The sequence below is a fragment of the Poromitra crassiceps genome, assembly GCF_964638095.1.
Source record: "Poromitra crassiceps genome assembly, chromosome: 23".
NCBI lineage: Eukaryota > Metazoa > Chordata > Actinopteri > Beryciformes > Melamphaidae > Poromitra > Poromitra crassiceps.
The window spans coordinates 11,511,737-11,527,414 of NC_139639.1; the positions used below are offsets into that span (position 1 = coordinate 11,511,737).

At 45.8% G+C, this 15,678-nt stretch overlaps 1 protein-coding gene across 3 annotated transcripts in view; it reads right to left on the reverse strand.

Moving 5' to 3' along the window:
• Positions 1-248: 248 nt before the first annotated feature.
• Positions 249-15,678, reverse strand: part of dhx9 (DEAH (Asp-Glu-Ala-His) box helicase 9) — a 42,369-nt gene continuing 26,939 nt past the window's right edge. For all 3 annotated transcript variants that reach the window (XM_083659818.1, XM_083659816.1, XM_083659817.1), the window contains 6 exons: positions 9,470-9,631; positions 8,884-9,011; positions 5,890-6,119; positions 4,051-4,166; positions 3,006-3,206; positions 249-2,065 (listed from right to left, as the gene is read on the reverse strand). In XM_083659818.1, the coding sequence (XP_083515944.1) occupies positions 1,774-2,065; positions 3,006-3,206; positions 4,051-4,166; positions 5,890-6,119; positions 8,884-9,011; positions 9,470-9,631 (1,129 nt within the window). In that variant the 3' untranslated portion in view covers positions 249-1,773. The remainder of the gene's footprint in view (positions 2,066-3,005; positions 3,207-4,050; positions 4,167-5,889; positions 6,120-8,883; positions 9,012-9,469; positions 9,632-15,678) is intronic.

The window sequence follows — 15,678 nt, forward strand, 5'->3', positions numbered from 1 at the left end:
ATCAATCAATCCATCAACCAATCAATCTGCACGAAGAAGAATACAAGAAATTGTATTGTATTGTAACTGCTGAATTGATTGACTTGTTCAGTCATTTGATTTTTATCTAAGAATAATGTTAATTAGTTCAATATTTCTTTTTAAATTTTATTTAGTTAGTGCCATCATAATTTATCACAGACTTGTTTTTATATATAAATAAAAACTCTTTAGAGATCAGCTGGAAATATGAAATACTTTATTGATGACAACGGACACTCCAATGTAAATTCTTCATCAATGGCATAACATGCATATCTATACAGACTCAGCAGCACCATCTGGTGGGGATGTAAGGTTTCTGCAGGGCGGAGAGCTAAATATAACAGCAGCAAATAAACATCAACTAAATGTGACACAACTGAGATCCTATTTGAAACCATGTGGTCTACATTCTGTAATGTCACATCCCCTAAATACAGAATGCAGGAGTTTGCCTAAAACCTGACCTCTGACCCTTCTTCGTCTGTCTGTGCTGTCTAGCTGGCCACAATAATGTTGAACCATGTTGAACCCAATAGTCTAAAGGCCTGAATATACTTCCTGCCGCGACTTGAGCCTTAATTGCCCCCGAGGCGGCCCAAGGCAACGGCCAATCACAGCTCTCATGCTGGTCACGTCACATCCGCACCGACGCCGCAGTCACATTTTTGAGGAGTTGCATGCAGGCTGCGCCGACCGACCGCAGCGCAACCCTCAGCGCATTTGGCGAGGGGTGTGATGCAGAACTATACTTAAGTCTTAACGGAGTGATAATCTGTTCAGTGTTTTGTTTTTTTCCCATCGTATGTTCTACACCAGGGGTGTCAGACTCATATTAGGAAGAGGGCCGGATTTGTTCAACTGAGACCTCATGGGGGCCGGATATTTTTTTTTACTAAAATCAATTCGACTCATTTACCCATTTATTACTTCACAAAAGAAATACTGCTCTTTCCAGTTCTCTTGAAACTGCCTGCATTCCGTGTCAACCTTTCTCTTTTTCGACAGCATCTTGTTGATTCCTTTGTTTTTTGGTAGGTAGCCGCGATTCAATTCCAGCGTGGCATCATGGCGGCTTTGTTTACACCTGATGACCTACTGACATACTTCCTTGTAGTGCAGGTTAATTAACTTAAGAATGAACTCTTAGCTTTCTTATTAGCCACACGTAGTTCATGATAATGGGGTGCGAATTTAATAATAATAATAATAAAAAAAAAAATTAATAATAATATTCCAAAACATCTCGCGGGCCGGATGAAACCTGCCCGCGGGCCACATCTCTGACATCCCTGTTCTACACAGTATTACAGCACTGACAATATGATTTCAGATTCTTTACTGATGATGACACATTCTTATCAGCCCTGCTCCAACACATTTTTCAATTAAAAATATCAATCCTTCCCCCTCATTGTTGACTTATTTTGGTATTTGGATCATTTTCCAGTAAGCCATCAGCCAATAGTGGCTGGACAGTCCACCTGCATCCTATATATCTATATAGTGGAACATTACAACATTACTCACAATAAAAAAAATCACAATAAACAAAGTCTAGTCTACACCTACATAACAGTCATGTGAATAGGGATTGAACAACACTGTTAGATGATTCTTCTAGAATTTGTACAATTCCTAAACTGGAACGGAAAATTGTCAAATATATTTTCCATACTTTTGCTGAGCCGGGTAGGAGCACTGAAAACAAGACGACTCCAAAAACAAGATGTCCTCCCAAATGTCTGCATGTTAATAACCTCCTCTGCCTCGTCCTCGATAACCTCCTCCACCCCCGTAGCCTCCACTTCCCCTATACCCTCCCCCTCCTCTGTAGCCTCCACCTCCACCTCCATACCCCCCACCTCCCCTGTAGCCCCCTCCACCTCCCCCCCGGTACCCTCCTCCACCTCCCCCCCGGTACCCTCCTCCTCCTCCTCCTCCTCGGTAGCCTCCTCCTCCTCCTCCTCCTCCTCCTCCCCCTCCATCGAAACGAGCCATCTTTGGAGGACGAGGGCCGTCACCATACCTGCCGTCACCATACCTGCCAGAGAGAAGGAAGGCCGTGTTGTTAGGGACTCTTTCTAATCAATACAAACAAATGAGGTATGGGACACATTGGGACAGTACGGGGGTTTATCTAGATTCTTAGCATGTTTTTGCAATTCAAGTATTATAAATTACAGCTTCTGGTACCAGAACTGTCACAAAAACAGAACACAAGAGAAGTTACAAGGACCAGCTAACAGCCGAGCTCAGCCTTCCTAAAGAAATCTCAACATTTAAACTGAAACTAGGGCAGCACGATATATCGTTTACACATCGTCTTCACGATGTGCACATGCGCAATAGTCAAAGGCAAATTAACTCATCATGTTGCTTGATAAACACTCACTTTAGGAGTAGAACCGATCTGAACCAATCACTAGTAATCTACGTATCTGAACGATCACTAGTGACCTACGTATCTGAACCAATCACTAGTGACCTACGTATCTGAACCAATCACTAGTGACCTACGTATCTGAACCAATCACTAGTGACCTACGTATCTGAACCAATCACTAGTGACCTACGTATCTGAACCAATCACTAGTGACCTACGTATCTGAACCAATCACTAGTAACGTAAGTATCTGAACGATTACTAGTGACCTACGTAACTGAACTGATCACTAGTGACCTATGTATCTGAACCGATCACTAGTGACTGACCCTTCCGGCCGCTCTGAGGTTACTTCAGTTACACTGACGCTGGGTGTATTTGTTAACTTCACCAAGAATGTTGGTCGTTTTTGATCAAAATATCGTCTTTGCAAAGACAGTATTTTAGTCTATTCTGCTGAAACGCCAATGAAATGTGAAGAGTGGGTGGGATGTGATTGAGCATTCTGGAACCAGTCGAGGCTTTCTCAGGGCCTGCAGACCCCTTCAGAAACAGGTTTAGGAGCCATGCCGAGCAGGGCAGTGAGGTCTTTGTGTACCGTTGGTTGTTGGCCATGAGGTTGAGCCCGGCTGCTGAGGGCTTGGAGATCTGTCGGATGACGTTGAGCAAGCGCTCGCTGATGGGGTCCAGCTGCTTGATGTACTCTGGGTCTTTGGTCACCTCCACCACCAGAGCCTCCATGCCGGCCCGCAGAGCCGCGATGCCGCCTGCCACCTCATGGGAGACCTTCAGCTTGATCCTGGAGAAGTTAATTAAACAATCATCAGCAGGTTCAATTACGGTGTCTCCTGTCCTGCGCTCCCTAAATATTTGTCTTAGTGTTTTATAACATGAAAACATGACTAAACGAGAAGTATAAGGACTGTCAACGCTCTACGCCAGACAGTGGTTGTCATCGTGGGGTGCGGGGACCACTATGGGTCCTTGAGAGGGTTCCAGGAGGTCCCCAGCAAATTGATGAATTGTTAAAACTTCAGCATTATTTAATTTACAAGAAGTTAACACAATTACAGAAGGCAGAAGAATGACTGTTTTGGTCAATACAGACAGTCATGGAATTCTGGACAAAATTGTATCTAATGATACAAAAAGCCTATTGTCAGATTTGAGTTTGAGATCAAGTCTCATGAAGTGGTCTATGGCCCTAATGTGGACTAAATTAGGGTGACTGATATGAGAAAGGTTGAGAATCACTGCTCTATGCCACAAGTTGGCGCTATTTAGAAATCAACAAAACAGGTCTTGACCAGGGGCGTAGTGGATGGTAAAGGCAAGTAAACGCAGTTTACCCACATTCTTTAAATGAGGCTGATAGTTCACTCACCTATTTTTAGATCAACTGAATCGCATGGTTAGGGTTAGGGCCTCGCTTCCTGTTTAACAAGGATGCCGAAATGAAACTTGTGGGTTCAGTGTAGGTTGAGCTTAGGTTGAGCGTTACTTCGGCGTATAGTGTGAATGTGCCCTAAAACCCAAAGCTCAGAAACCGTCTAACACTCTCGTCTCCACTAATTAAACTAGTTCTGTGAAATCCAAGTTAATAAAAATCCCCAGGTGTGTTGAAAGGTGAGAAGAAGCCTCACCAGTCATCCAGCTCCACCACCTCTCCGTCAGAGGAGATCTTCTTGCAGGCGAACAGCAGCAGCTGCAGAGGGCTGACCAGCGTCATGCTCTTAGCTGAGATGGCTCTGGTCCGGATCTGAACAGGAGCGACAACACACAGCGTTAACACAACACACAGAAATTATATTACAAAAGAGGTCCAAAAAGGTATCAATTTAGGACATGAGCAGAACATGTGTGTTAGATGGACATGAGCAGAACATGTGTGTTAGGAGGACATTGGATGTGCGTGTCCCTGTCTACTTTTAGATCAGCTGGAGACATGAGCAGAACATGTGTGTTAGATCAGCTGGAGACTAGGGATGTGCGCGACTAGTCGTTTAACCGCCTACTCATTTATTAACCGTTTAGTATTTTACTAGTCGGTTAAACGCTGCATCTTGTCCTTCACGCCTCTGCCTCGGCTTCTTTGTAAACAGGCTGAGCAGCAGGGAGAGAATTGCTCCTCCTCCCCGCACTCGCAAAACAATTACATCTCGACTCGAGATCAGCCATCGCAAAATGACAGAGAAGATGCAACGAGCGTTTTCGAGGAGGCAGAATATGTGGCCATAACTTCAGACGGGTGGACGTCCATAACCACCGAGTCATACATGACTAGAACATGTCATTATCTGGACGAAGGACATCTCCGCAGCTGTGTGCTTCAGACGTGCGCCCTGGAGGTAAGACACACCGCTGAAAACTTGGCTGCTCAGCTGCGAGGTGCGATGAGTGAGTGGGGACTGGATAACAAAGTCGTCGCCTGTGTGCATGATAATAAATAAAAACCAATAAACGGGGCAACTCCAATCGTGAACAATCTCAGCATGAGACGCCAGCTCTATTATTCTTCTGCTTCCAGCATAACCTAGCGTGAAGCGCCCCCACAACAACAACAACACACACACTTCCGTTTCCTGTCTTCAACATAAGAGCCTAGGCTTGGAACCTAGGCTTGGCTTCTAGACAGCCTTGGCTGTCTAGAACGTAAACATAAATTATATAGCACCTTCATAAAAATAGCTTACACAATCATGCAAGACACGCTGGAACTCCGTCCTACAACATTATTCATAATAAATGCCATGCATTGGCAAACGTATCAGAAATGTATTTCTCTTTAATTTGTTCACCTTTATTCAATCAGTTGTTGTTACATCAATATAATTTAAATTAACAGCTTGTACTGAATGTTTGGGCTAAAATAGCTCCTAAATAAACAAAACATTTGCATTTTAAACTTTTAATTTAATATGTATATTAAATTGCGAGTTTTGCTTATAGACTAGTCGACTAGCCGCAAATAAAATTTGAGACTAGTCGGCGGGGAAATTAGTTGAAATTCCCATCCCTACTGGAGACATGAGCAGAACATGTGTTAGATCAGCTGGAGATTGTACACAGCGGTCACATTTGTCTTCAACTTCAGAGTAAAGTTTCGACATTTTCAACCAGCTTTGTATCATTACAAAATCAGTAATACAGTATATCTGAAAACTGTCAACAGGTTTGAAGTCATTCATTTAGTTTGAGTTATTGAGAGTTTTTTGAGTTAAGTTGTGGACCAGTGATGTCATTCATGCACAAAAGTGTCATCACTGGTCCACAACTTGACTCAAATTAACTCTCAATATAACTGTCAAACTAAATGAATGCCTGCAAAACAGTTTCGTTTTTTTGGATATACTACGGATTTTGTAACGATACAAAGCTGGTTGAAAATCAGCTTTGAAAATCAGTGTTCCTTCAAGAAAGACCTACAGTATCCACAACCTACAGATGTAAGACCTTGTTTGAGTCTTAACAGAGGCGTGTACCTTCTCTCCGAAGACGAAGAAGGGCGATGGGTAGGTCATGTCGTGGCTGCTGAAGGGGCAGTTGACGGAGGACTTGTGGATGAGGGCGTTGCGCCCCTCGGTGGTGAGGATCTTCCTCTTCTCCTTGTGGTAGCAGACGTTGGGGTAGGAGCCAAACGTCAGCAGAGACACCACGACATCCAGGTTGTTGTCTGGTCCCACCGTGTTGAACATCTGGGTCATCAGGCACTCTGCAGGGATAGGTCAGAGGTCAGGGGCACCAACACATATGTCTCTTTGAGATACTTGAAAGAGACTCCTCTTTGATAAGACTATTTGGATAGTCCGCTGACAGAGAGTCCAGAATATTTCAACAACTTTAGTTGACATGAATCAATTAAACAGTTTCGCTTTCTCTGTAGATATTCAACAGATTCTGTCTTCTTTCAGAGTCATCTCCTGTCTGGATTGGTCGGCTTGGGAGAAGATTGGAGATTGGGAACTGCTGTGTGGTTGTCGCTGATTGGCAGCTGCAGCCACAGTCCCCTTGATATGCTGTGGGTTGTCAAGATGGGTTCAGAGCTGTAGTGGTTTGACTGGTCCCACTACGCTCTCATCCACTCCCTCCAACATTGCATCGTGTTTAGCAAACTCTATGTGTTTAGTTATCTTTGAGTTAATTTTCTGGTTTGTATTGTGTTGTGGTGCTGGCCTGGGGTCAACCTTTTGTATTAGCTGCTGCCTTTTTCCAGCCTTAACTTCTTTGGCTGCTAAACTACTAATGGGCTTTGCAGTGTTTCATACATAAAGGAATTTGTGGCGCACCGCCACAAAAGGATTTTGACCGCCACTTTTTTTTTACAGTGCACCTGAACGCAACATGCAAGATACCTGCTGAATAAGTGTCCAAATGTTCATGTCATTCTGGCCAATACTCCTGTTATAGCATTTCAGTCTGGAATATGGAATATCTTTCAATAATCTATGATTTAGCTGCTAAATTGTCAAATACCGCCATCTGCTCGCTACCCAGGCACTTATGTATGTACTTAACCTAACTAACTTAACCTAACTAACTTAACCTAACTAACTATCCGGTGTGCACAACATTGTCAGCCTAAACTCCGGCTGACACCCCAAAAACCTACAATCCGCTACAGAAAAATGTATATTGTTTGTTTATTAACTGGCCCCTTGCCTTCTATCATTTCACAAAAGTGGCAAAGCAAGTTGAGTATCCCTGACCTATAGGGAGAAATTTAGTTTGTCATTGTAAACCCACAGCACAGTAATGATGACATGTTCTTCATAGATCTAGCCTTTTAATTTTGCTCTTAAGCTTCAATTTCAAATCAAATTCATGCATTTTACTTTAAAATGTTTTTTAAAAATCTCGCAGGGGGGGGGGCATGCACCCGCACCCCCCTAGGGGGTCTGCGGTCCACCACCACAAAATCCTGTGGGAAACACTGCTTCGGCCTAGTCTTCAGCTTAGCTTGTCATTGTTAGCCTGGTAGTGTAGTGAGGCCAGTTTGTTGACTTTTAATGTGTGTAAAATAAACAAACTTTTTTTATTGTCGTCTGGTTCCACTTTTATGTTGCAACCTAGACCCTAGACCTGGGTCAACCTAGACCCTAGACCTGGGTCAACCTAGACCCTAGACCTGGATCGTAACAGGGAACAATTTGAAACCTGTCAGCTATTGTATTAGCAAACACTGGAGCTGGAACTAAGCTAGGGGCAATTTAGATTGTTTATGTTGTTAAGTTAAAGCAGTCTATTCATAAAGGATTTCCAGACCTGTGTTGGAACCCTGAAACACAGGGCCGCTGCTGGCCATTTGGGTGCCCTAAGCGTAATTGTTTTGTGGTGCCCCCCCCCCCGCAAAACTTTCAATAACTGTCAAACGAAAGACTGCAAAATCATTAATTATGAACGATACTAGTGTATCTCACATTACATTACATGTGGCAAACAAACAATTGTTAGAATTACTGTACCGGTACATGTCAGCAAACAAGCGATTGTTAAACTGTACATGCAAGCAGGGGCGGACTGGGATCATAATTCAGGCCAGGCATTAGATACCAAGCAGGCCAGGCCAATACGGGCTGACGTGTGTGCCGGCGTCCGAAGGGCGGCGGCGAATTTTTTGGGCTGTTTGAAGCCCAATTTGGGCCATTTGAAGCCAGATTTGGGCTGTTTGAAGCCAGATTTGGGCAGTTTGAAGCCCGATTTGGGCCGTTTAAAGCCAGATTTGGGCCGGTTGAAGCCCAATTTGGGCCGTTTGAAGCCCAATTTGGGCCGACTCCAATTTTACAATGAGATGCACCCACTTTAACCCTGAATAAAGTAATAAAACCACTAGTAAACCAGTAGGCAGCGCCTGGCCTGCTGTTCAGTGAGTGGCCTGACTGAGGGCACAAAAAAAAAAAAAAAAAAATTTGGTGCCCTCAGTCACATGATGCCCTACGCAGTCTGCGTACTCTGTGTAATGGGGTGCGGCGGGCCTGCTGAAACATCCCATTAGTTAGAGCAGAGCTTATCAAAGTGGGAGGCGGGCCTCCCCAGGGGGGCTTTAAACAGTTTCAGGGGAGGCTCAGTGAATTGAAGTGAACAAATATTAAATTGGTTATTACATTAGTTATCCAAGTAAATCACATAGAATAGCCTACATGTGTCTGATTTGTTAAAGAGATAATTCAGAAATACAAGAGTTTTGTGGAATTTTACTGTTTTTCCCACTTTCTGAGAGTCATAAACAAATAAATTGCTTTCAAACAGACTTTATTTTTTATGTATTTGGTGTAGTCTGAAGTCAAACAGCAATATCAGGCTATCTTGTCTCAATTGTTGTCTATGCGGGATCAAATAACATAATCATGATCCCATAGGCATCCCATAGGAGGTGGGGTGGGTTGGCACCTTTTTCCAAGCTTTGTCTGAGGGGAGGCCCACAGTCTCAGACTTTGAAAACCCCTGCGTTAGAGCAAGGGTGTGTTTTTATCTGGTACCTTCAGGGAAGCCGGAGTTGACCAGGATGTCCTTCAGCTGGACCTTGGCCTCCCAGGTCATCCTCAGAGTGGACATGTTGAGACGTTTGTGTTCGCAGAACCGAGTCTCTGCGTCCTCACCGTTCACCCTGCAGGTCAGAGCAGGTACTGTTGTCAAAACATCCAGGATTTTCTTTTTTTTGGGGCATTCTTGCCTTTATTTAGATAGGACAGTAGGCAGACAGGAAAGGCTGGGAGAGAGAGGGGATGAAAGTAAAGGACCTCGGGTCTGATTTGAACCCGCGTTGGCTGCCTGAAGGACTGAGCCTCCGTCTACCTGTGCTACCAGGTGAGCCACCAGGATGCACAAAAACATCCAGGCATTTTTAAAATAACTTGTAATTTGATGTTGGCTCATTGTAATCTGTCTTACAATTATATATGCTATCTAACGTGTATGTACTTGTATGTATGTTTGCATAGGTGTATGTATATGCATGTGGTTGTCTTCTGTCATTTGCTTAGTAGGTTTGTGTTGTTTTTGTGTATGTAGCGTCTATGTATTTGATGGTTTGTGTAAGAAAGAAAGAAAGAAAGAAAAGCTGACCTGACGTCGTCCCAAGCCTGGAAGACAGAGAGCAGGGCCACGTGGTCACTGAAGCGGGTCCCAGCGAAGTTTCTGTGGACAAAGCCCAGGCGTCGTCCCTCGCTGATGAAGGGCTCGGGGAAACAGGTCGCAGCTGAGATGGTGCACACCGCGTCTCCAACACTAGAGGGCGACACAGGGCAGAATTTCACAAAATTCATAAGACATTAAACTCACTGCTCAGCGGCTTTAGTCCGAGTTTCATTCATCATTACTCAAAAAGGGTCTTTGTGGGTTAACGCTTCTGAAACAGATTGATGTACACTAGAGGCCCAGTCATGCCACTCATCTTCTCTCCAGGCTCTGATGTACTCCTCTCCTCCTCTAAAGCCCTCCCACCACTCACTCAACACAGCTGTTCTCTCCTCCCACCACTCACTCAACACAGCTGTTCTCTCCTCCCACCACTCACTCAACACAGCTGTTCTCTCCTCCCACCACTCACTCAACACAGTTGTTCTCTCCTCCCACCACTCACTTAACACAGTTGTTCTCTCCTCCCACCACTCACTCAACACAGCTGTTCTCTCCTCCCACCACTCACTCAACACAGCTGTTCTCTCCTCCCACCACTCACTCAACACAGCTGTTCTCTCCTCCCACCACTCACTTAACACAGTTGTTCTCTCCTCCCACCACTCACTCAACACAGCTGTTCTCTCCTCCCACCACTCACTCAACACAGTTGTTCTCTCCTCCCACCACTCACTTAACACAGCTGTTCTCTCCTCCCACCACTCACTCAACACAGCTGTTCTCTCCTCCCACCACTCACTCAACACAGCTGTTCTCTCCTCCCACCACTCACTCAACACAGTTGTTCTCTCCTCCCACCACTCACTTAACACAGCTGTTCTCTCCTCCCACCACTCACTCAACACAGCTGTTCTCTCCTCCCACCACTCACTCAACACAGCTGTTCTCTCCTCCCACCACTCACTCAACACAGCTGTTCTCTCCTCCCACCACTCACTTAACACAGCTGTTCTCTCCTCCCACCACTCACTCAACACAGCTGTTCTCTCCTCCCACCACTCACTTAACACAGCTGTTCTCTCCTCCCACCACTCACTCAACACAGCTGTTCTCTCCTCCCACCACTCACTCAACACAGCTGTTCTCTCCTCCCACCACTCACTCAACACAGCTGTTCTCTCCTCCCACCACTCACTCAACACAGCTGTTCTCTCCTCCCACCACTCACTCAACACAGCTGTTCTCTCCTCCCACCACTCACTTAACACAGCTGTTCTCTCCTCCCACCACTCACTCAACACAGCTGTTCTCTCCTCCCACCACTCACTTAACACAGCTGTTCTCTCCTCCCACCACTCACTTAACACAGCTGTTCTCTCCTCCCACCACTCACTCAACACAGCTGTTCTCTCCTCCCACCACTCACTTAACACAGTTGTTCTCTCCTCCCACCACTCACTCAACACAGCTGTTCTCTCCTCCCACCACTCACTCAACACAGTTGTTCTCTCCTCCCACCACTCACTCAACACAGCTGTTCTCTCCTCCCACCACTCACTTAACACAGTTGTTCTCTCCTCCCACCACTCACTCAACACAGCTGTTCTCTCCTCCCACCACTCACTTAACACAGTTGTTCTCTCCTCCCACCACTCACTTAACACAGTTGTTCTCTCCTCCCACCACTCACTCAACACAGCTGTTCTCTCCTCCCACCACTCACTCAACACAGCTGTTCTCTCCTCCCACCACTCACTCAACACAGCTGTTCTCTCCTCCCACCACTCACTCAACACAGCTGTTCTCTCCTCCCACCACTCACTTAACACAGTTGTTCTCTCCTCCCACCACTCACTCAACACAGCTGTTCTCTCCTCCCACCACTCACTCAACACAGTTGTTCTCTCCTCCCACCACTCACTCAACACAGCTGTTCTCTCCTCCCACCACTCACTTAACACAGTTGTTCTCTCCTCCCACCACTCACTCAACACAGCTGTTCTCTCCTCCCACCACTCACTTAACACAGTTGTTCTCTCCTCCCACCACTCACTTAACACAGTTGTTCTCTCCTCCCACCACTCACTCAACACAGCTGTTCTCTCCTCCCACCACTCACTCAACACAGCTGTTCTCTCCTCCCACCACTCACTCAACACAGTTGTTCTCTCCTCCCACCACTCACTTAACACAGTTGTTCTCTCCTCCCACCACTCACTCAACACAGTTGTTCTCTCCTCCCACCACTCACTCAACACAGCTGTTCTCTCCTCCCACCACTCACTCAACACAGTTGTTCTCTCCTCCCACCACTCACTCAACACAGTTGTTCTCTCCTCCCACCACTCACTCAACACAGCTGTTCTCTCCTCCCACCACTCACTTAACACAGTTGTTCTCTCCTCCCACCACTCACTCAACACAGCTGTTCTCTCCTCCCACCACTCACTCAACACAGTTGTTCTCTCCTCCCACCACTCACTCAACACAGTTGTTCTCTCCTCCCACCACTCACTCAACACAGCTGTTCTCTCCTCCCACCACTCACTCAACACAGTTGTTCTCTCCTCCCACCACTCACTCAACACAGTTGTTCTCTCCTCCCACCACTCACTCAACACAGCTGTTCTCTCCTCCCACCACTCACTCAACACAGTTGTTCTCTCCTCCCACCACTCACTCAACACAGTTGTTCTCTCCTCCCACCACTCACTCAACACAGCTGTTCTCTCCTCCCACCACTCACTCAACACAGCTGTTCTCTCCTCCCACCACTCACTCAACACAGTTGTTCTCTCCTCCCACCACTCACTCAACACAGCTGTTCTCTCCTCCCACCACTCACTCAACACAGCTGTTCTCTCCTCCCACCACTCACTTAACACAGCTTGTTCTCTCCTCCCACCACTCACTCAACACAGCTGTTCTCTCCTCCCACCACTCACTCAACACAGCTGTTCTCTCCTCCCACCACTCACTCAACACAGCTGTTCTCTCCTCCCACCACTCACTCAACACAGCTGTTCTCTCCTCCCACCACTCACTCAACACAGCTGTTCTCTCCTCCCACCACTCACTCAACACAGCTGTTCTCTCCTCCCACCACTCACTCAACACAGCTGTTCTCTCCTCCCACCACTCACTCAACACAGCTGTTCTCTCCTCCCACCACTCACTCAACACAGCTGTTCTCTCCTCCCACCACTCACTCAACACAGCTGTTCTCTCCTCCCACCACTCACTTAACACAGCTGTTCTCTCCTCCCACCACTCACTCAACACAGCTGTTCTCTCCTCCCACCACTCACTCAACACAGCTGTTCTCTCCTCCCACCACTCACTTAACACAGCTGTTCTCTCCTCCCACCACTCACTTAACACAGCTGTTCTCTCCTCCCACCACTCACTCAACACAGCTGTTCTCTCCTCCCACCACTCACTCAACACAGTTGTTCTCTCCTCCCACCACTCACTTAACACAGTTGTTCTCTCCTCCCACCACTCACTCAACACAGCTGTTCTCTCCTCCCACCACTCACTTAACACAGTTGTTCTCTCCTCCCACCACTCACTTAACACAGCTGTTCTCTCCTCCCACCACTCACTCAACACAGCTGTTCTCTCCTCCCACCACTCACTCAACACAGCTGTTCTCTCCTCCCACCACTCACTTAACACAGTTGTTCTCTCCTCCCACCACTCACTCAACACAGCTGTTCTCTCCTCCCACCACTCACTCAACACAGTTGTTCTCTCCTCCCACCACTCACTCAACACAGCTGTTCTCTCCTCCCACCACTCACTCAACACAGCTGTTCTCTCCTCCCACCACTCACTTAACACAGCTGTTCTCTCCTCCCACCACTCACTCAACACAGTTGTTCTCTCCTCCCACCACTCACTTAACACAGTTGTTCTCTCCTCCCACCACTCACTCAACACAGCTGTTCTCTCCTCCCACCACTCACTCAACACAGCTGTTCTCTCCTCCCACCACTCACTCAACACAGTTGTTCTCTCCTCCCACCACTCACTCAACACAGTTGTTCTCTCCTCCCACCACTCACTCAACACAGTTGTTCTCTCCTCCCACCACTCACTCAACACAGTTGTTCTCTCCTCCCACCACTCACTTAACACAGCTGTTCTCTCCTCCCACCACTCACTCAACACAGTTGTTCTCTCCACCCTCAAACATTTGGATACAATTTCACCACCACTACAAATTCTTTACATCCTCCTCTTTAGGCCCTATTGGTTATGATCACCTGTTCCCCCCTCTGATTTAAAATGCTTTACAGATCACATGTTCCCCCGATTCAAAATGCTTTACAGATCACATGTTCCCCCCTGATTCAAAATGCTTTACAGATCACCTGTTCCCCTCTGATTTAAAATGCTTTAGAGATCACCTGTTCCCCCCTCTGATTCAAAATGCTTTACAGATCACATGTTCCCCCCTGATTCAAAATGCTTTACAGATCACCTGTTCCCCTCTGATTTAAAATGCTTTAGAGATCACCTGTTCCCCCCTCTGATTTAAAATGCTTTAGAGATCACCTGTTCCCCCCTCTGATTTAAAATGCTTTAGAGATCACCTGTCCACCCCTTTGATTTAAAATGCTTTAGAGATCACCTGTTCCCCCCTCTGATTTAAAATGCTTTAGAGATCACCTGTTCCCCCCCTCTGATTTAAAATGCTTTAGAGATCACATGTCCCCCCCTTTGATTTAAAATGCTTTACAGATCACATGTTCCCCCCTGATTCAAAATGCTTTACAGATCACATGTTCCCCCCTGATTCAAAATGCTTTACAGATCACCTGTTCCCCTCTGATTTAAAATGCTTTAGAGATCACCTGTTCCCCCCTCTGATTTAAAATGCTTTAGAGATCACCTGTTCCCCCCTCTGATTTAAAATGCTTTAGAGATCACCTGTCCACCCCTTTGATTTAAAATGCTTTAGAGATCACCTGTTCCCCCCTCTGATTTAAAATGCTTTAGAGATCACCTGTTCCCCCCTCTGATTTAAAATGCTTTACAGATCACATGTCCCCCCCTTTGATTTAAAATGCTTTACAGATCACCCATTCCCCCTCTGATTTAAAATGCTTTAGAGATCACCTGTTCCCCCCCTCTGATTTAAAATGCTTTAGAGATCACATGTCTCCCCCTCTGATTTAAAATGCTTTACAGATCACCTGTTCCCCCGATTCAAAATGCTTTAGATATCACATGTCCCCCCCTCTGATTTAAAATGCTTTAGAGATCACATGTCCCCCCCTCTGATTTAAAATGCTTTAGAGATCACCTGTTTCCCCCTCTGATTTAAAATGCTTTAGAGATCACCTGTTTCCCCCTCTGATTTAAAATGCTTTAGAGAGCACCTGTTCCCCCCTCTGATTTAAAATGCTTTAGAGATCACATGTCCCCCCCTCTGATTTAAAATGCTTTAGAGATCACATGTCCCCCCCTCTGATTTAAAATGCTTTAGAGATCACCTGTTCCCCCTCTCTGATTTAAAATGCTTTAGAGATCACCTGTTTCCCCCTCTGATTTAAAATGCTTTAGAGATCACCTGTTTCCCCCTCTGATTTAAAATGCTTTAGAGATCACCTGTTTCCCCCTCTGATTTAAAATGCTTTAGATATCACATGTCCCCCCCTCTGATTTAAAATGCTTTAGAGATCACCTGTTGCCCTCTCTGATTTAAAATGCTTTAGAGATCACCTGTTTCCCCCTCTGATTTAAAATGCTTTAGAGATCACCTGTTTCCCCCTCTGATTTAAAATGCTTTAGAGATCACCTGTTCCCCTCTCTGATTTAAAATGCTTTAGAGATCACCTGTTCCCCTCTCTGATTTAAAATGCTTTAGAGAGCACCTGTTCCCCTCTCTGATTTAAAATGCTTTAGAGATCACCTGTTCCCCTCTCTGATTTAAAATGCTTTAGAGATCACCTGTTTCCCCCTCTGATTTAAAATGCTTTAGAGATCACCTGTTTCCCCCTCTGATTTAAAATGCTTTAGAGATCACCTGTTCCCCTCTCTGATTTAAAATGCTTTAGAGATCACCTGTTCCCCTCTCTGATTTAAAATGCTTTAGAGAGCACCTGTTCCCCTCTCTGATTTAAAATGCTTTAGAGAGCACCTGTTCCCCCCTCTGATTTAAAATGCTTTAGAGATCACCTGTTCCC